General features: G+C 40.5%; 1 protein-coding gene across 10 annotated transcripts in view; it reads right to left on the bottom strand.

Moving 5' to 3' along the window:
* The window catches only part of CEP350 (centrosomal protein 350), a 76,449-nt gene extending 55,994 nt beyond the window's left edge, over positions 1-20,455 (bottom strand). For 8 of the 10 annotated variants that reach the window (XM_065842819.2, XM_071809998.1, XM_071809994.1 and 5 more), the window contains exons 1-7: positions 17,809-18,002; positions 7,776-7,861; positions 6,093-6,136; positions 5,120-5,234; positions 4,270-4,402; positions 3,092-3,708; positions 2,483-2,593 (exon numbers count right to left, since the gene is read on the bottom strand). In XM_065842819.2, the coding sequence (XP_065698891.2) occupies positions 2,483-2,593; positions 3,092-3,708; positions 4,270-4,402; positions 5,120-5,234; positions 6,093-6,136; positions 7,776-7,848 (1,093 nt within the window). In that variant the 5' untranslated portion in view covers positions 7,849-7,861; positions 17,809-18,002. Of the gene's footprint in view, positions 1-2,482; positions 2,594-3,091; positions 3,709-4,269; positions 4,403-5,119; positions 5,235-6,092; positions 6,137-7,775; positions 7,862-17,323; positions 17,536-17,808; positions 18,003-20,284 lie in introns of those variants that run through there. The other 2 variants (XM_071809992.1, XM_065842817.2) reach the window with 2 other exon arrangements.
* Positions 20,456-20,902: the final 447 nt, after the last annotated feature.

The raw sequence follows: 20,902 nt of genomic DNA, 5'->3' as shown, positions 1-20,902 counted from the left end.
TTTCTCCCCTTAATATCCTTTCCTGATAAATTTTCCAGTTGTCTTTGAGGCTGACAACAAGAACAGGGAAGACAGAATCAATTCATTCCTTCCTGACACCACCACACTGCAGGCTGCTTCCCACTCCAGTCATATTACAGCAATTTTGTTCTAGTAAGGCCAATCCCGAACATCCTTAAGACAGAATTACCAGAAACTTTGGGTCTATACAATATCCTCCAGCCTAATTGCTAGATGAAGATAAAGACATTCAGTATGGTCTACACTTGCATGTAAAAACCTCGTTGCAGTAAAGAACAATGCTTCTGTAGATATTAGAGATCTTGCAGCTTATTTTAGCACTAGAGAGCGTGAAATGGTTTTGATACAACTGACTCTACACACCCAAAACTCTACATGCTGTAGCTTTAATACAGAATTAACACATGGATAGATAGTCTGACAACCTAAAAATACATTTACAGTATGTATTATGTGCAGCACCAGCACTTGATTACTTGGAATCGGCAATTCAGTATAATCTTTTCAGGTCAGAAAGAAGACACGTTCCATGACAGCTGCTCTCTGCAGGGCATTGGGACAGGTGTATGGTTGAACACACACACACAGCTCCTTTTTGTAGACAGAAAAGTCCACTGAACACATGATCCAAACACATTTTTATTTGGACCTCTTTAACAAAACTTTTCAAAAATTCGGATTTCTATAAAGACCTAATGAATCATTCATAATATGCTTGTCAAAACTTAAAAAAGAAAGCCAGTGTAGATTAAAAGTCTTCAGGAATTTGGCATTAAATGCATGGACTGATGCTGAATAGAGTGTTTACAAAACAATGTTATTGGAAAGAAGTTGCTGTCCTTTCTGAACTCTTTTTTTGAGTGATTCCAGAAAAATTCCTCAGTGCCATGTCAAGCTGTACAAGAATCTAAAAACGTCCATACCAGCCACTATACTATCAACATATGAAAACACCTACAGGTTTATGATCACATCCCACTTTCTCGAGTCTTAAATATTTTTTGACCAATGAGAAAAGTTATTTTTAATACGTAATAAGCAAATCCTTGAGCTGCAACAGCAAGGGTTCTCAGGGGATTTTATTTTCCATTTCCTTCCTTTTTACTCATTTGCACTCTTTCCCCTCCTGTAGCTCAGTCAGTCAAAAGAAGCAATTCAACCTTACAATGCTCCACTGTCACCAGCCTAGCAAATCAAAAAACCATACGTGGGCATTCTAACCAGATCATGCAGGAAAAAGAGCTGCTAACATTACTGCAGTTTTCCAGAGTGAAAAATTAATAAAGATTGGGTCTTGAAGCAGTGAATGTGAAAACATTAAGCATGTATTAGATCTTTGGTCTTTTAGCAGAGTAACTGCCAAGCAAACATGTAGCATTTTTCTATCATCTTTGCTCATATTTTTAAGCATCAGAATACTGTGTTGCTAAGTTAGTCCATCACTTAAAATAGATCTTTTTTCCTGTGCTGATATTTTGCAACGATATTTAATGTTTTTCAAAAGACAACTAAGCAAAGAGCAATGAGTAGCAGTTTTCTACGTTTTAGCATTCAGCATTCTTTCCTACAACTTTATGTGGAATAAACCCCAAAGGCAGCATTCTGTTCATTTATCACTATAAAGTCACATAGTCTTCTCTCTTATATCTTAACCAAGCTTACGATAATGAAGGTAAAAGAGTTGTAGTGGAAACAAAATCTATATTATTTAAAAGGTTTCTTATGTCATCTTCTGGTGTACCTGTTCTCCGGCTCCTCAGGGAACCCAGGGAAGACCTCTTAAGTCCTGGTGTACAAACCTGTGGCCCAACCCTTGTACTGCAGGCTACCTATTGCATTTCAAATAAGCATTCCCAGAGATTTCCACAACAGATGCCCCCATCCCCCATTCAGCTATTTACACGTTCCAAATAAACCACTAACAACTCCCAAAGCAGCTTCAGGACTGATGATTTGTTAACACCACATTGAAGGAAGCAGAATTCAGGCTTCAACATACAGTGCACAAATCACTTTAATGGTGTTAAAGATGGAGGGGGGAAAAAAAGTTCCCATGAGATAATACAGGTTTCATCAAACCCAAAAAGTGGCTTAGTTTTGTCCTTTTAAACATGAAATTCAATTAATTCATGCAAACATGTATAAAAAAAAATTAGAAAACTAAACAAAAATTGTTTTAATGAGGACTTTTAAATTCCTGTTTCAAAGAAAAGCCATCATTTGATTCTTTTCAGTACTGATTTTCTATTACAAGTATTTTAATGAGAGGATGGGGAGAAGGATTTTTTCCCCCCCGTTTTAGTGTTCAATAAGTCACCCCTCCAGTAGGGACAAGTCCAATATACTTAACACTCATTGCTTCAATTTTTTTGTTTCCATGACTTTGTAGACTTGTACAAAATAAATTTCTCTGCCTCTCAGAGAAGGTTGTGTGGCTCAATCCATTTAGTTTGTGTCTCACCTGTTAACTGGAATGCTAGATCTCTATACAACTCCTGTCTAATGTGAAATTCTTCCTCATGCCAGATCTTTCCATCTGGAGCCCGAATTTTTGTTTCGGCAGGATTAAAACCTGGAAAGAAAAAACATCAGGGTTTAAAGGAACTGCATAAAATGTAAATAAAGCTTTTCCAAGTAAGAAAGGAACTACTTGAATTTCTAGTGCTAAATTAGAAGAAAGCAATATATCAGTCTGACATTTGCTCACAGCTGAAAAACAGCAGACTGGATGAAGATTATTAAAAATATAAAATGCTTTCTCAATCAATCTTACTAAACTCTTGGACCATAAGAAAATATCAAACAAACCCAAACACCAATACAGTGAGTTTCTTTTTTATGGTAATTTGCAAGAGACAGGAAGAATTTTAAAAGAATCCACAGCTCTGTAAATTGGCAAGAATTTATTTTCTTCCTTGTTCATATCTGCGATCAAGCCACGCTATCTACCCTTGTACTACCGAAACAAAGCTAGGAGAGTCATGGCCATGCTTTGATGTGTTGCTCAATGAATGGAACTCAGCTCCTTCACCACACAGAACCAACGGGGACGGATTCTGCACCTCCGTACCTTTGTATGATGGAGCAGCAGGTGCTGCTGCCACTTTCCTGACTTTGGGAGTCATGGCATTCTCCACGTTTGTGACCACAATAGGTTGCTCAGCATACCCCAAGTGCTGCCCTCTGCCACCCAGTTCTTCCGAATGCTCCCATTGCTTCCGAATCCGTTCCTTCAGCTTCTCCAGCTTCGCGTTATGCTGCCGCTGTTTCAAGATTTCCAGTCTATGAGCGTTAGAAATACTTGTGGCAGAAGGGAAAGACACTTTTGGTTCACTGTCCTGGGATGGGCTACTCTGAAGAGTTTTAGTGCTACTCTCATCTCCTCTTGACCCACTAGTTTTTTCCTCTTCTAGTCTTGCAGATGTTGCAACCTTAAGAAATGCCTCATTATTCTGCAAGGCATCAATTGCTGGTCGGTCATTCAAATACCTAACAACAGTTTCGTCTGCGGCAGACGAACATGGGCTTTCAAAGTCTCTGCTGTGCAGATCCTGCTCGTCTCGGTCATGTATCACACGGCCTGTTATTTCAGCCTTCCCTTCTGCTTCGCTTAAGTCCAAACTGGAGAGCAATTGCTTGGCCTCAAGTTGCCTAGAACCGTGGTAAGACAGAGAACTATATGTATCCCTGATGTAAACAGAGGGGAAAAAAAAAAGTCACCATCAGAAATACAATCGTAGGACCTTCCAACCCAGCAATCAGCATATTCATTAACTAAAATTACTTCCTATACCTTGAGTCCACTTTAAAGGCAAGTTTTTAAAAAGTTTTATCACCATACATTTAACAGTGCAAGTCTGACAAAACTGAATGAGGTTTCTGTTAAAAATTTCATTTTCTACACTCTCTAGCTGAACAGGACGATCATAAAGCTGAGGAGCTGAAATTTGCACTTGTAGAAAAATCAGCAAGCTGTAAATGTGACCCTTCAATTTAAAAAAAAAAAAGCTTTAAATAAAAAACAAGTCTAAAACTTAGATGAGAAGCTTCATTAATAAATGTTATCTAAAACAAAGCAATGCCCACATGCACAGTTCCTGGAGAACAGAGCCATTAGCTGAGAAAACAAATAAATTGCACCAAAGCCCCCTGCCCTGTATTTGAGCATTAAAAATGCAAGCTATCACTGTTAGCTTAATTCTGATCTTGGTATATTTTTCTTTAATAGTAAACTCTCGCAGCACTAACCTGTGTGAAGCCAATGGTTCACGAAATTCCACACGACTGCTTTTTTTCACATTGCTTTCAAGAGTGGTGGCGCGAAGGGGGCTGCGTGAGGACTTCTCCTTGCTTGATTTATTTTGGCTGGAGGACCGGGAAGCTAAAGCAGAAACCGAAGAATCCTCTATGTACCTACCTCTCCGGAAAGAGAAAGCTCGAGGAGCTGTACAACTAAGAACAGTTTTTTTCTTGTGTTCCAACAGCACTCCAAATAGCATTTAAAGTACTCCCTCTTTTTTTCAACAAGTCAATTTCAACAACGAAGAGCAAGATGGTAAGTGCTTGAAACAATGATCATACTTAAAGAGAGATAATAATGCTTAAACATTAATTACATGTAAAGTTGACTGTACTGCCACTAGAGGTCGATATGTCTGTTCTTCTCCAGTGACAAGCTACCAGAATGCTCTGAACAGTATTTAAGATGAGGGCCCATTTCTTATAAGAAAATGCTCTCCTTAAATGAAATAAAGGAAGCATCATCAGATTTAGCATTCTGTCAGGGTGTAAGAGCTGACAAACATTAAAAAATATAAACAGCTAGTCCAGCCCCCACAAAAACAGGGCATCAGAATGCAATGAGCACTGTTCACTCACAGCATTGGGCAAGTCCTGTCACTCCCTCTAGTGAGGCGACTGATAGCACACTTTCTTTCCTAAGCTAAGGGAAGGAAACATTGGTTTCTCCTGGGCAATTAGAGTTTCAAGAATAAAGATCATCAGCAGGAGACAACCAGGGGGCAAGGAGGCAAAATCAAGGTTTCCCGGAATGCAGTGGCTTTACCCTGCCTTACACACTGTGTCCTCAATAACATACCTTTTCTGCTTATTTTCCTGCCAGCACTAGCAGAGGGCTTCTTGGCATCCATCACAGAATCGAATACAGCTGTGCTGGTGGGAGCTACTTCCAATTTGTTTTCTATATGACGTAACTAGAATTTGAAGACAATGCAAATTAGAATATTCATTTCGTCTTTTAATCTTCATGTTTTCTCCTAATGTGATAAGTTTTTCCTCGTCTTCATAAAGCATAAAAATGCAGGTAAAAGCAACCTCACAAGGCTCATGCTGCAAAACTGTAGAGCCTTAGGGCCAGAAACTACATCAGATTATTAAGATTTGTTTAAAAAGATTATCTAGATTAGGTTTTGTTGAATAGTTTTGTTTCTATAACTAGGCTGTTGTGCCATTCAGAGCCTCAATGCTTGGTCTGAAATGAAATATTAATTCCACTAGGAATAAATTCTATAATACTCTTTTCACAATGGAGCACGATACAAGATTCCACATGTAAAACCCCACACTGACGCTCAGCTATTCAAAGAGAGAGGGACAAGGCTATAGCAAAGAGATGAATTCCCTGAAAACCCAAGTTGTTTGCTTTCACTTGAAGCCAGGTTTTAGAAACTAGTGCGATATCTTAAGCACCTAAGCTATGTCACTGAAAGACAGCAATTGCAATGCTCAAAGATGGAAAATCATTAAATACACTGGTGATGTCCCAGTTTCTAACAGGCTCGGGTAAGCAGGGAAGAGCTATCTATTCAACTTTTCAGAAAAAGGAGAAGTCACCACTTTCTTAATTAGAAAGGTAATAGTACAATCAAGAATTATACACTCAAGACTAAGCTTGCTGTGGCAAAAATTTCTTCTACCACGTGTGGAAAACGTTTTCCATGATAAAACAATGTTCCACATGTATGTACTCCAACTGTGTACTTTGGTTAAAGCTCTGGTGGCCAATAACGGATTTGAAAAGGAGTAAGGAAAAAAGAAAAAACAGTACTTACAGCAGCCTTAGTCTGAGAAAAAGTAGCCCATGCTGCAGTTAGATCTGACAGGGCAGAAACAAAGAAATAAATTTCTCATTAGTACATGGAAAACAATGAAATAAAACATTGTTTCAAAACAATTTTTGTGGGCTCACTAATCAAATTGTTTTAATGACTCAGTTCCAGCCTGTAAATGTCCTCTACAAGAGGCTGTTATCAGTCAAGACTCATTTTAACAAAGCAATAAAATATTTAATGTAAAATGTAATGAGTTCACTAAGTTATTCTGAACGCATTACTACACTTGAAATCAAATCTACCACAACACAGAGGATGTTTAGAAGATAAAATAAAGCTGGTTATCTATCCCGACACAAATATCTTATGTTTTTCCATTATACTACAGTTTACTTTTACTTTTCCTTCCCTTTCCTCTTCAGTAAACTAAGCACTAGTACACAGTCACTGAAAGACTCTACTCAAAAAAGAAGCTTTGAACATATGAACTTTGAATACGAATATTTTTGAACTGCATACCCCATCAACAAAATAGAAGCAGCATTTGCAAAGAACAAGCAGGAGGCACCAGTCAACTTCAGCTTTTTAACCTAAACAGATAGCACAAGCTCTGTGCAATCCAATTCATTAGGATGTAGCAGTATTTTCCTCTAAAAATACTTACTTCCTTAGTTCCCCTCTTATTTTGGTTTCTAATGCTTTTCTGCTAATCAAATGTTTTATAACACACAACATCCAAAACCATAATATATGTCAGAACCAGGGAGAGTGGTAGTATTAGAGAGTTTAAAAAAACAAATATTTTCCTTACAGTAAAAAAGCTGCCAATTTCATGTCAGGTAAGATGCAACAACACAAAGGAAGATGGTTAAGGAAGTAACAGAAACAACTTTACTTTGGCTTCAAGAGATGGTGCTCCACGTCTACAGAACAATCCAGTTTCATGAGGTACGTCATTTCAAAAGAAACTGAACATATCACAAGAAGCAATCACCAATAATGCCCTCTTGCAAATAAAATAATAAACTGTCCCTACTTTTAAAATAACTTCTGGAGTCAGTTTTGTCATGGTGGGATCATAACACTGATTTTGAACCACAGACTTAACATGCAACTCGGCTGCTCTACAAACCAGAGCTTTCTTCCTCTCAGGGATTCACTATATATTTTTTTCCTTATTGCCCCCTCCTTTCCTAAATTATAGAGTAATCATGACAGCAAAAAGCTAAGAGGATTTCTTCAACTTGGGGAGAAAAAAGTGCTGCAAGTCATCTTAGTGGAGATGTAATTCTGCTCTTCAAGTATCATTAGCTCCTCTCCACTTTGGAACTGAGCAAGAGTCGGGAGCAACTGTCTCTCAGGATCTTCTTCATGTCATTCAAGAGCCTCCGGCTCCCAATTTCTGCTCCTGCACCGCTCCTCCTCTTCAGCACTCAAAAACAAAAATCTGCCTCTGTGCCATCTTGGCAACCATATCCTAGGCTGGCAATTCCTAATGTGGATCAGCAAATACCCTGCAGATCAGAATATGAAATTGCTGTCTCTGCAAAAAAGAAGCTGGAACACACCACCTTAGCTTCTACATTGAAGCAGGAGAACTCTTCCTATAAAACATCCCAGTTTCAAACAACTCGTGATAAAATATATTACAAAACAATGCAATAAAACAGAGAAAATCCACACCTCTAGTAGAATCCTTGCTTTGGTTACGTCTCGGATTTTGTAGAAGCACCTCATTTGACTTCTTGCTCCACATCGCGTCGATTTATCTACAAAAAACCAGTCATGTAAGAATCAAAGAGGAATAAAGTACAAACAAATGTATCTTATGCTAAAGAGAACATCCTCTTGATCACCATGATGAACATTCACATCATGAACGAGATCAGAAAATCAGCACCAAATCACAAATATGTTTACAGCCTGCAGTTTTTCAGAAATTGCATAATTCTGCGGATAAAGAGAACTTTGCTTTGTCCCTGTTACGAAGAAGAGTGAAAGAAGAGGAAACCCAGAGGTCACGCAATTTAAATCACAGTAATAAATATCCCAGCAAGTCTGAAGATGACCACACTGCAATGCTGCACAAGAAAGGGTAACAGAGGCAACACTACATGGCTTGAATCTATAAAAGTCTGGTGAAAATACCCAGTTCTCCCAGTGACAGATGAGTGTCACTTATCTCTGTTAAAAGAAAAGGCAGAACAGAATCGTGCAGAAGGAATCTACAGTCAGGAAAAAAGACAAGACTTGTTTTTCTGTCAGCTTCAAAGGCAAGACTCACAGTGAGTCTAAAAGCTCTGAGTAACAAACCAGGTAGCTATGATCACCCAAAGAGTTTTTAATAAAGGAAAAACAAGCAACAAGAATAACCCACAACAAACAAACAAAACCCTAAACAACTACTCAATCAGGAAAGATAATTTTTAAAAGAAAAGGCAGGTATGTCTCGCTACTTTCATTGCAAAAGATGGGCTGACATAGAAGTAATAGATAAGGAAAACACCTAAGTTTAAGAGATCTAAGAGGAGCTCATGCAGCCAACTCCGGTGAGTTGTGTTCTGTTATGGAAAGAAAAAATGAGGTGACCACAGAACTCACAAAGGAAGATCTGAACCTCTAAACCGCTACATTTTCCTTTTCCTTCTCTCATGCACTCCCAGATATATTTTTCCTTATTTTCTGAACATTTATTTTGTTTTTACTTCCCTACATAGTCTGTCACATAAAAGGGCATTCAAATATAATGGCCACTCTTCCGATAAAAAGTAATTGAACACCCCACAAAATTAACAGTGCGTACTAACTCTTGGAACAGACCATTGCCTGTATGTTCTATGACAAGGAATTTTATCACATATGCTTTTACGGATATTCACAGCGATCAGTGAAGTTGGGTCTTCACATTCAGTCACAGAACTTGTATTTATGGCAGTAAGTTATCCCACAAAACTCTTCTTATGCCTCAAGAAAGACTATCAATAAGAACACAGGCCTTCAAAAGACATGTAGTTCTTCCTTTCTTTAAAAAATCCAAATAAATGTTTGAACGAGTGTGGAAAATGTATGTGAGCCTATATATCATAGAATCATTGGGGCTGGAAAATACCCCTAAGATCAAGTCCAACCATATGTAAGTACAGAAACACACACACACACATTAGTAAAGTCTGTGGCAACGCACAAATTCTAGAAAAAAGTGGGGAGTGGTGTGTTTTTAATAATCTAATTTATGGGCAGAAAGGCAAGTGAAGATAGAAAATTCTGTTTCTAGGACAGGTGCTGCAGAGCTCATTCACACAGAGCCGCAGCTTTGTGCCTCACATCATTCACGCTGTAAATCATAACACTGCCCTGCCCTGGAAATCATCTAATGGATCTTTTCCATCACGGGAGCATGGAACTGTTGTGCTAGTAAAACAGAAAACAAATAATAATAGAAATGGGGGAAATTTCCACAAAGAACCAATTTTGAGAACTGCTCGAGATAATATGTCATAACATTATTAGGTTTCTTGTCCAAACATAAACATAACAAAACTTACTCAATATGTAAATTTAGCATAAGAGAACTTCTGAACAAGCAGCCATTGCTTACGGGATTAAGTATCCCTCCTCGTGTAATTGCTTGGGATTTATTCTTATTGTTAGAATTACTACTATAGATAGGAGAACTTAGGGACTAGAATTGTTCCTGTTATTGTACACACAAAAATGTACATAATTTACTTTACGATGCCCCTGTGAATGTAGTACTGTAATATACTCCTTAACTCTCTATGAAAAGTACCAGATTTATTTTAAAAGTTTGAAATCGCTTGTTATACATTTCATCCTGATGCTCAAGTAAAAGCCGTCAGTCCTTTACCCAAGCTGAACAGAAGCCGGGAAGCAATCGCAAAGCATCCTGCTGCATTTCTCCTAACGAATACCCACAGTGCCAGCCCCAAGCATACAATAAACTCTCACTGGCTTCAGCATTGCTGGCTGAGATTCACCCAGCAGTTTTGCTTAACTCAGGTTGCCGCTGTTTGGGGAAAACAAAATAAGAGAACCGTAAGAACGGACAATTCTGGAGCTGTCTACAGTTTCAGGAAGGCATCAGTGCAGCAGTTTTCAGTTGCAATGTAATATTTGTAACTGTAAGGGTCTGATTTTCAGATGACCCTCTCCCCCTCCTTCAGAAGGGTGGGAGAAATCATGGTGATTGCCACCAGCTGTTGAATTCTACAGATTAACAGAATAACTTCTTTCTGTTGGTACAGCTTAGATGAATAAGCAGCACCCTACAAAAAACAAGTACTTTTACAATTCAATATTCTGTCTCTGCAAGATGTTAAACCAGATAGAGAAGACACTTCAATGCTATCAAGAGTACAGCTATTGGGTGAGGAGAAAAAATAAATAAATCCAGACACAGTTGCCTTGTCTATTTAAAGGATTTCCATGTAATGGACCGGTTATATGCTAAAATACACTGAAATTAATATTGATCAGAGAATAGTACTAAACTAAAAAATTATGCAAAGGAAGTTTATGGTATTTTTAAAATACATCTTACATCAATACAGAAGTTGTCTCAATGTCCCATGAACAACTTTAAGAAGAAACACACTGTAAGAATTACATTCTGAAATAACTGCTTCAAAAAGACTTTTTTCTGCTAAACTAACATGATCCACTACTATTTAGTAAACAGCTTAAAAGAAGCAGGGGGACAAAAAGAAGCTCAACAGATGAAATGTCAAAGAACTTCTGAGGAGACAGCAGTGATGGCAAAAGGTTATCTGCAAGTTGGGTAATGCTATGAGGATCTTAGAAGTCTGTTGGTGGAAGATGCAGAATCAGCAGAACTGATCTCCTGGTTGTTTGACTGTTCACCGGTGGACACAGCCATACTACATAGGTTCATTCAAGGCTGCTGTGCCAAGCCTCATCTTGGGTGAATAGCTAAAACACAAACACCATTGTGTTCTCACATTTCTATCCCATGTCAAGTGCCTATCTCATTCTTTATTCATTTGTCTGAGATCAAAAAAAACATACACAAGAGAAGGCATAGCAAAACTGCTGCAGATGAGGACCTACATGGAACCTAGCAAGAAAAGGATACACTCCAAACTCGTGGGAGAAACTGGGACACACACCGTTCTCTTTCACAAACACTGTTCCTATGGGAAGACGCTGAAGAGAACTGACAGATCAGAAAGCGCAAGAGAAGACACCAGAAATGAGGAAATAGAAACAGTGCCAAATAAAAATGTAAGCTGAGAAACCAGCACTACATTCACTACCAAACATACCAAGGATGACATTGCAAGGTACAACAGATAACAAAATAACAAGTCAACATAGCAAGAGGACAGCATTTCAAAAGGAATGGGAGATATGAAAGTAGAATATGCTTAGCAAAGGTACACAAAAATGTCAAGAGGTGAAAAACAGGGCTGTGAAAATAGAACGAAAAGTGGTGAGAGAAGCAGGATATGAAAAGGAAGAGAATGGAGAAAAACAGGAAGGAAAGAGAAACGGAAAGAACTTTTAAAAAAATCAGCAAGAGAGCAGCAAAACAAAAAAAAGAAAGAGGTATATTGGTCCAATTGTTCAGTTTTTCAAGCATCCTCAGTATGGATTTTTCTTAGCAGTACACCCTTGATAAGAGAAGGCAAGAGGAAACTCAGAAATCACGGTACTGAAACATGGAAACAGCAGAGGAAGCAGAATCGCTGAGATTCAGAGAAAGCAGAGAACGTGAGCAAGAGATCGCCCACTGTTGTTTTCACGAACACTTAGTGGTTACACAAAAAACCCCCAGTCAGCATAAGGAACAGTATTCATCAAGACTTGGTTTCTTACAAAAACACAAGGGATACCACAAAAGGAAAGATGAAGCTTTCCTAAGAGTAGGGAAAGAAACTAATTACTAATATTGACTTCTGTGGGATATTCTTAAATATTTAATCCCCAAAGTGGCAGGTTTTGCTACAAACTGGGTATACGGCACACAAGGCCAGCACTTCACACAGTTTAATCTACAATAAGGCAGCAGTGCCAATAAAAGATGCCATCTTTCCTTTATGCCTTATTCAGGCAAGAGAGCCAAGAAGATTATGTGGTAAAACAACGTGGACTGGGAAACTGGTAAAGTCTGAAAGTAGATTTTTGTGTTCTTTCTGCTTTATTAGTTTCAGCTATGTTGTACCATAAGCTACAATGTCCATGCAAGCAGAATGAGAAGGGATGGAAAAACTGCGGAACAGCTGGATCTGCCCCAGCCCTGTAGCAGCAGACAACTTCTCCATGGAGGAAACAGGCACAAATAAAAGGTTTTAGGGATGTTTTTTCTTGTTTACAAAAACATTTTAAATTTCCAAGTAGAAATAATTGAAAGTTGGCTTCTGAAGCCTGAAGACTCTCTGGAGCTCCTGTCTGTGCAGCGACAGTTCTGCATTCCTGGCACTAACAGACACACACAGGTGGACAGACACAATCAGACCTTGTCAAGTAAACTGTTTTTCTGAGCCAGCCCACTGAAAGTGATGGAATTTCTATTTAAAGATGTCAGAAACACTTTCCACATCTCCTCAAATACCACAGAATACAATTTATTATAATATGCTTGAGTCTGGAAAACAAATACATTTACCTAGTCATTTTTCTAGTATCTGAGTGTTTACCATATTGCATTATCCCATTTAAATGAGAGCTAAAAATATCCATAATACATTGTTCTAAGACTTTTTTTTTTGGTTACATTTATGGGCTTTTTCTTTTTTTTATACAAGCATAACACACTTTTTTTTTCTGGCCTCAACAGAGTCTGAAAAAACTTTGTCTCTCAAAGCAATTAGATACTATATGCATGTGATTTACTGACCTTCCTCAGGACTGAGGACAATTTCCAGCACAACAAACAAATGCATGACATATTTGTCAAAAAAGTGCCACATCTCCAGAATCTATAGCCGACTCTGCAGAATCAGATGGGTCCTCCTCCCACCTTCTTTCAATGCTCATTTATATAATAAACCTTCCAGTTAAACATATTTCAGTAGCAAAGGTTCTGAAAGGAAGTTAATATTAAAAATCCAAGTACAATTCCAACTGCTCAATGCTCCACAGACTCAAACCTCATCTTAACATTCCTCTACCATTACATCTCAAGTCTGTAATCTCTGCTTTGCTCCACCAAAATAATTTCTGCTACAAAGCTGAGTATTTTTCTTCTCATGATTTTTAAGTGGTGATGAGGCAAAGAGTCAATGGGTTCAAATTATTCAGAGTGCCTTTGTAGGTAGTTTTGTTGGTATTTAATCTGAATGGCTGCTAATACTATCTGATTTGGAAATATTTTACTGGTCCATATTGTGCAGCACCCCAAGACTGAAGCTGTATGTAATGATGATGGACACAATTACATAAAACTTATGCAAGAAAAAGCTGGAAGTAACAAACACCAACTGTTCTCAAGGACCTTGTCAATGTTGGCTGCTCTGAATTAGTAAAATTTTAGACCATCAGTATTTTTCTTGTAGTGTAAACAGTAAATATACCAGAGGAACTCACATTCCAATCATTATGACTTTGGAAAATAATAATTAAGACCAAAAAGCTTCTAAAGTAAAACAAATATACCAATAAAATTTGATCTACCTTAAGCTAGAAAAACATAAAAAAGCTCTTAGGAATATTAAGGTAGTAAAAAAAGAATGAGCAATCAAGATACATCACACACTTGCAGAAAAGCAGTTAAGAATTTCAAAGCACATGTCACTACTTCTAACTGTTAATCAGGAAGATAAATGATATCAACAGTCAGACATCCATCAAACATCAGAAAACATACTAGAAAAATACAAACATGTTTCATGAGCTCTAAGATTAAACCACTGGCATCAGTCAGCTACTAAATTTGCATCCAAACTACAGTGAAGATTTTTCTATAAATGAAACATTACTGAATCTGATTTCCCTCCAACTATACTCTGGGGATGGACATTTACAATGCATTTCTGCTATGAGAAGACATGGCAGCTTGTAAAAGTGTTCCTGCTTAATCAAAAGTGATGGAAAAAACCCACCTGGCACTAAAAAATCAATTAGCAGTTTTACTGAAAATAAAACGCATTGAATGTCTTGCTCTGCTGTATCACATGCTAGGAGGTACTCTGAGGAAATCTATTGAAATGAATGTTGTGACAGCTAGCGTAACTTGATTCATTGTCTGCGAAGAAATCAGAGTACAAAGGCACAGAGAATGCAGCCATTCGTTAAGGAGATGCACGCGAGGGTTTGCCTATCCATTCATAAGTTCTGTATTTTCTTTGAGTTCATAGATCTTTGCATTTATGACGGAGAAGAAAATAAGTGACATACCCTAGTTTCAAGAACAAATAAAATACTCCTGCATTTGTTTCCTTGGCCTTCATAACAAAAAATCAATCGTTCCATCTCTAGTTACTAGAAATCGTACATTAAAATATTTCAATTCTTGCAGCCCATAATAAATCCATCCAGCAGAATACACTCAAATTCTTCAAGTCTTGTCTTTGAAATGCCAGCATCCGCTACCCTTCATCTCACAAGGAACACTCGGCTGTGAAGGTCTTCTTAGAACTTACAGGCAATCCTCTTGGTCAAGTCCAAGAACCAGATCTGCTAATTTTGAGAGTCTAAGACAGAAGCTTTCAACTGCTCAGCAATACCAAGGACAGCAGAGCAGAGCAGCGACTTCACCTGTAGTTGTGTCGACTGCAGACTGATCACTATTTGCTTCCAAAGCCGAAAAAAGTACAGGAAAACTTAATGAAAAATGTTCTGAATGCCCCTTTCTCAAGTTTGATGTCTTTGCTCTGATACTGCATTCAGAAGTAGTGTCTGAAAAATGGCTCAACACGAAGTGTCAAACAAACCCACACCAAACCCCCAGGACAAGCAAACATAACACATCACATTAATATGACTGGAAAATATCAGAGAAAAACACAGTTTTCTAGACTTTTACAATCTTTTGCCATGGATCTGACTTAGTGTGAAATTCTGCTCTCAGTGAGGAATGTTCTTACAAAGATAAAACACAGTCAGAATTTCTGTTAGCATTGGGTAAGTTTCAATTGACCTAGTATAATTGATTAGTTAATTTATTTGCTCTATTCTTATTCTAGTATATTGACAAAGGTTTCAGACTTAGGCATACAAGTAATTTCATTCTCAATCGAGTAGTCCATTAAAGTCTATTATATTATTAGCACAATTATACACATTTATCTTCCAAGCACTTACCTCTATGGATAAATTCTACACTCAGACATTCTGATCCAGCCACATGCCTAATACATTAACTGTACTGGGAAAGTTTTCTCTCTGCATTCAACTATCAAAACCCTTCTGTTATCATTATTATATCACTATACCTATGCTCGTATTAACACAGCTTATACTGGTTTGAATAGCATGACTTATATTAGTTTAAGTACATCAGTAGCACAGTTCAAACAGCGCTGCTGTACTGATAAAAAAGTCACAATCCCAATGCAAATTCCTAAGGCAGAGTTCAACTGATTCAGCAGCTCAGCAGTGATGAAGGAATGTACATATTCCTCCCTGCCATCCCTAGCAATCTTGCCACTCCTCTGTGATAGATGCAGTGCTCATCTGACTGTGTCACAAACCAGTTCAACCCACAAACCCAGCAGAAAATTATTCACTTTTTCTTGGTTTTTGGGGGGAGGGGTTACTTTTCTACCAGTTTATCAAACTGAATTAGGTCGCTGCACAGTTAGCGCCAGACTGGTCAAAGCGGGGAAAGAGAAGCAGCAGCAGAGCATCATGCTTGTTCATCTTACACTGTGCAGCTTCACCCAATTGCCAGAGATACAGCAACATAAAATAGATTTATCACTGTGTGCACCAATGCTCCTAATTTCAAGCACATACCTAACTTTAAAGATGTTAATAAGACTACAGCCCCATCTGGGCACACTAAAATAAATGAGACTAATCACGTTAATGACTTTTATCCACAGTTGTGTTCGATACAACAGAACTTTCTCAGCCGAAACCAGTAGTATGTCTGGTAAAGGGATACAGGGAGATGCAGAAAGTTCATCATACCTGAAGCAGTAAAACCTTTAGAGTAGAAGAACTGGCAGTTCCAAGATTGGACTCTTATCCATTTAAAGAATGCTTTTACTATGGTGGCACAAATTGCTGATCAAGTTATTTCAAAACATGAAAGACACCATCCAGATTGGACTATAAGATCTGTAAAGTCTTCCCAGTGTTACAGTGGCAAACTTCAGCCACGCAATAAAGCTTAGTAAAACAAATCCATGCCAACAAAATGTTTTGTAGTTTTAAAATCATGTTCGTCCGGTTATCACCACACCTAGCCGAGGGAGCCTACCAGAAGATCTACATCAATGAGCAATATCATTTCCACGGTACCCTGGCCCCTTGTAGAAATGTGTCATTACTACTAGGTTCAAGGTAGCGTCACTCACAGAAACCGAAGCCTTCAACAGTTTACAGTGTTTGTGTGGCCACACCCTCAGTCGCATTTAATTATCTAAAGCATTACCTAATGAAACTGTTGTAGCAACCAGAACTATCCGGAAGAGTGAGCAGTTCACAGCCTGTCCGTACCCACAATCTGACAGAACGTTTTGAGCTCACATGTGACACAACTAGTGCCTGAGTGTCTGCAGCTCCACAAACATTTGTCCCATGCTTTCAGTCTTAGTAGACTCTTCAATGAGTTTTCAAGCCTGCACACTCTGGATCCCTGTGAATTAGTTTAAGATAACCAAAACATAGAGCTGACAGATCAAGCTGTAAATTTTAAAGCACAAGATACTGGAGTGCTCATCCGGACATTTAAGCTATTTGCCATATAGACCTCTACATACATGTATGCACACAATGTGCCAGGAGACAATTGGTTGCTGAGATACAGCTTATACCCAAAGACAGAAAGACATAAACTATTCCAGAAAACCTACATAAACAGCAGGCATTATATCACATACAACTGCATCCACAGAAAAAAACAGCCACAGTCACACTGGTATAAAAACCTTTATGTCAATGAATGGCACCAATGAAGGCAGAAAACGCTCAGGGCTGATGTTACCCGAGGATGTAAGAAACGCTTTCAGCAGTGAGGCACCCGGCAACCCCGGCGCAGTTCCCCCAGCCCGGGCCAGGACGGCACCGCCACCGGCACAACGTACCTTTAAAAAGCCCCGTCGCAAGCTGAGCCGGCAGCACGGGCCGGTTCCGCGGGGAGCCGGACGGGGCCGGGGACACCGTAGCCTTACGGGAAACACCCGGTTTCGGCTGTTTTCCCATACAAGGCGATAAGCAACAGTGGAACCAGAGCTCCCCTGCCCTCTCCCTTCTTCCGCTACTCCCGATACAGTAAGGAGCAGAAAACAAATTAAAGCTAGAAGAAGAAAGAGACGGAGACTTAACGGGTACACATGTAAAGCAGAGGAGGTCGGAGTCCGGCGGCGGCAGCAGAGGCCGAGTCGAGTGACAGCCGGCAGCACTGCCCGGACAACAGAATCCCGCGACCGCCGAGTTCCCGGCAACGGCCGAACCCGACCCCCGCCCCGGCCCCACCTCGTCCGGCCCCCGGCGGTACGGCAGCCGCTAGCGGCGCCGAGCCGTGCGCGGCCTGGGGCGGCGGCACGGGCCGCTCCCGGCGCCTCCTCACCTGGTCGCGGCAGCGGCGATCAACACCCGCCGCCCCGGAGGCGGGTCCCGGCACATCCCGCAGGAGCGGAGAGAAAGGCGGCGGGAGCTGGCGGCGCCCCGAGCTCGGCTGCGCTGCCCGCGCAGTGCCCTCAGCGGCGCCAGCCCGCCGCCATTACCGGCCAACGACTGACACGGAGCGGCGGCGGCCGCGAGAGCGGCGGCGCGGGGCAGGGCGGGAGAAGAGAGGGGCCAACTCTCGCGAGAAGCGGCTCGCGGCCGACCTTCCCAACATGGCGGCATCCCGCCACTGCCCGCGCCTCACCCCCGCCGGCGGCCATGTTGGGTGCGGCGCGGCCCTCCCCCCCATTCCCCACCGCCTTAGCGGGCCGCAGCCGAGCGGGTCAGCCCGCCCTACCTTGCAGAAGCAGAGGCCGCGCTCCAGGCCGGGCTGAGATGAGGAGCGGAGGCCGGCGCCGCGCTGCAGGTGCGCCCCGGGCGGCGGGAAGGGCTGAGGGCGGCGCCGGCCCAGCGCAGCTTTCATGGTGCCCGGGAAGCCCACGCAGGCCCCGGGCGAGGCGGCCGCCGGCGGCTCTCGGGCTCGGGGCTCGGGCGGCCGGGCCTCCTGTCAGCCCCCGGGCCGGGGAGGTTCTAGCCTTCGGGTCCCTCTGCACCCCAGACCATCACTCAAAACTAAACGTCGTTTTCCAGTATTTCCATCAAAATTGTGTTTGGTTTTTCTTCTCTCCCCACGGTGGTGCAGGCTTGACTTGCCCGTTCAGTCCACATGCAAATGGTGTAAAAATAAAAAAGGACTGCAGCAGAGCGCTTGGTTTTGATGCAAGAACAGACCTTGGCAATGTTAATTAACCCACAGTGCCAGCGCTGATGCTGGCATTCCTGAACCGGCTCCAGCCGAAACTAGGGCACCATTTTTCAGTCATTTGTATTCATAGCTAAGTCATCTTTAGAAAAAAGATTTTTTTTTTTTTTCAAAATGAAAGCGGCTCTGATTACAGCCTCCCAGTTGCCAAATTTAAATAGACATTTGCAAAACTTCATAGAGATGACTGAGTGCCACCAGCCTCATTTCACTTTTAGCAGTCATTATAAACCCAGAAGAGTTCATTAGTATACTATCTCCTATCGCATAGATTCCACCCCAAAGATGCATTAAAAGCACCCATGTTTCAAAAATAGGTTTAAGATGTTATCCAACTATAACAAAATTATTTCCACTGCAGAAGGAAAGTCATTAGAATAGGAAAAAAGAAATTCTTCCTATGGTTATTTTGGGAATGTCTCCTCAGGGCTTGTCTACAATTTCATCAGAGTCTGGTTTTCAGTCATTAGTATGATTGTTTGACTACAGATGCCAGATTTCTTGGGGGAGCGTGGGGGCGGAGAGTTATCTACCCCAACCACTAAAAATGACTAAAACTACTGGAGCTTTTATGTTTCCCCTTCTTTTTTTCTTAACTAAAAAGGATTAAACTGTTTTTACGTAGCCTCTCTTCTTGTGAATGGTCAGCATTTTGCACATAAATATTCTTGTACAGGAACACCATGCGGAAACACCCTAAACACTGAGACCATTACAGCTGCAAAGCTTAAGCAATGCAGAACTTAATCATATCACAATTGCAGGATACCCATTTAACCTTAATTTGTCTCTTTTACATACACAAACTAATTACAGAGTGTATTTTCCAGTGTAAGCATACCTGCTTTGAAATCAGAGAGGAGCTTGAGATGTCAGTGGTTAAACCTTTGAAAATGGTTTTGTTTTGCCAGATGAGGGGAAAAAAAATACATGAACACCAAAAGATGAGCACAGCTCCAGTGAGAAAAAGTGGTAAATAGTGCCTAATTCCCTCCTGAGCCCTCAAAGAGCAAACCTGCTCCTCCCAAGTGCAGGAGGAAGACTGTAAGTAATAATAACAATAATGACAAATTCAGTCAATGAAAACAGTGTTACTACAGTGTATGGGAGCCCTGATTGCAGACTAGGGCAAATTAAATTATTACATTCCCTGTCATCACCTGCTGTTTTCTTAAATCCACTGCTTAATATTGCTGGATTGGCAGGCTATTTAAATTATTCAGCACTTTTGTAATATACTACCTCTTTAATTATGCTTTTAAACATAGTTTCTCTTTTTCTGCTTGGAAGCAGTTAATCTAGTTTCATGCTCCTCCTTTTCATCTTCAGGCAAACAAGGCATCATATTAGGATTTTCTCAAACATGAAAATCATTTCAGTCAGTCAAATAAAATTAAAGGGCAAATACTGTTTCTGCTTCTATATGGCTTATATTTATTCTCTGTATCTGCAGTGGAACTTAATTGTAAAACTTTAGATCACTTTTTCAAATATTTCCTACCAAAGAGTGCAAAGCTCTGACAGGCAGACATCACACAAAAAGAGAAAACATTCTTAAGGGAAATGCAATCATGTCGTGAAATACTCTAAGACTAGAAATAAAGAAATCGTTTACCTGCAAACAGCCACAGCTGAGAGAAGAGAAGGAATTGAACACGCTCCAGTTTGATGAACTGCTCACTGAACAACAGAGGAACGGAGAGAAGTGCAGCAAGCACGTTCCCAGCGCTGAAAGCGGTGGATGGAAGCAGATCGTCGGCTAAAAGCAAAGAGCTACAATCTCATCTTACGCTAACTTGGTTATTGCAGCTTTAAGAGAGAGGTTTGGGAAGTTTTCCACTCCATACTACTCTTGCACACCCCTTCTAAAATTAGAAAGGGGCAGCTGGCTATTGCAGCCGAAAGATCAGCTCGAGCTCCCCCAGACTCCCTCCCTCCTTTCCTTGACCGATGTGGCTCCCAAGAGCCCAGAGGAATTTGGGGAAGGGTGCATCCACCTGTTGGACAAGGAATGAGGTTGTCCAGGCATTCAGTTATAAATCCAACTGTCAGGAGCTGACAATAAAACAGGACGCAGGACAGCTGTGAGAACTACAGGAACAACCCCTCTGCCACCTTTTCCGCACTCCTACAGTTTTGCAGTTTGTTTTACAGCAAAAACAATGCATGAAAAATTGTTGGCCACATGATTTGGGCTTATGAAATAGAAGGCATCACTTCCGATTTGTTCTCA

This window comes from Patagioenas fasciata, chromosome 6 (genome assembly GCF_037038585.1).
Source record: "Patagioenas fasciata isolate bPatFas1 chromosome 6, bPatFas1.hap1, whole genome shotgun sequence".
In the NCBI taxonomy this organism is placed as follows: domain Eukaryota; kingdom Metazoa; phylum Chordata; class Aves; order Columbiformes; family Columbidae; genus Patagioenas; species Patagioenas fasciata.
The sequence above is the reverse complement of the archived record's forward strand: the minus strand, read 5'-3'. Positions and strand labels throughout refer to the sequence as shown.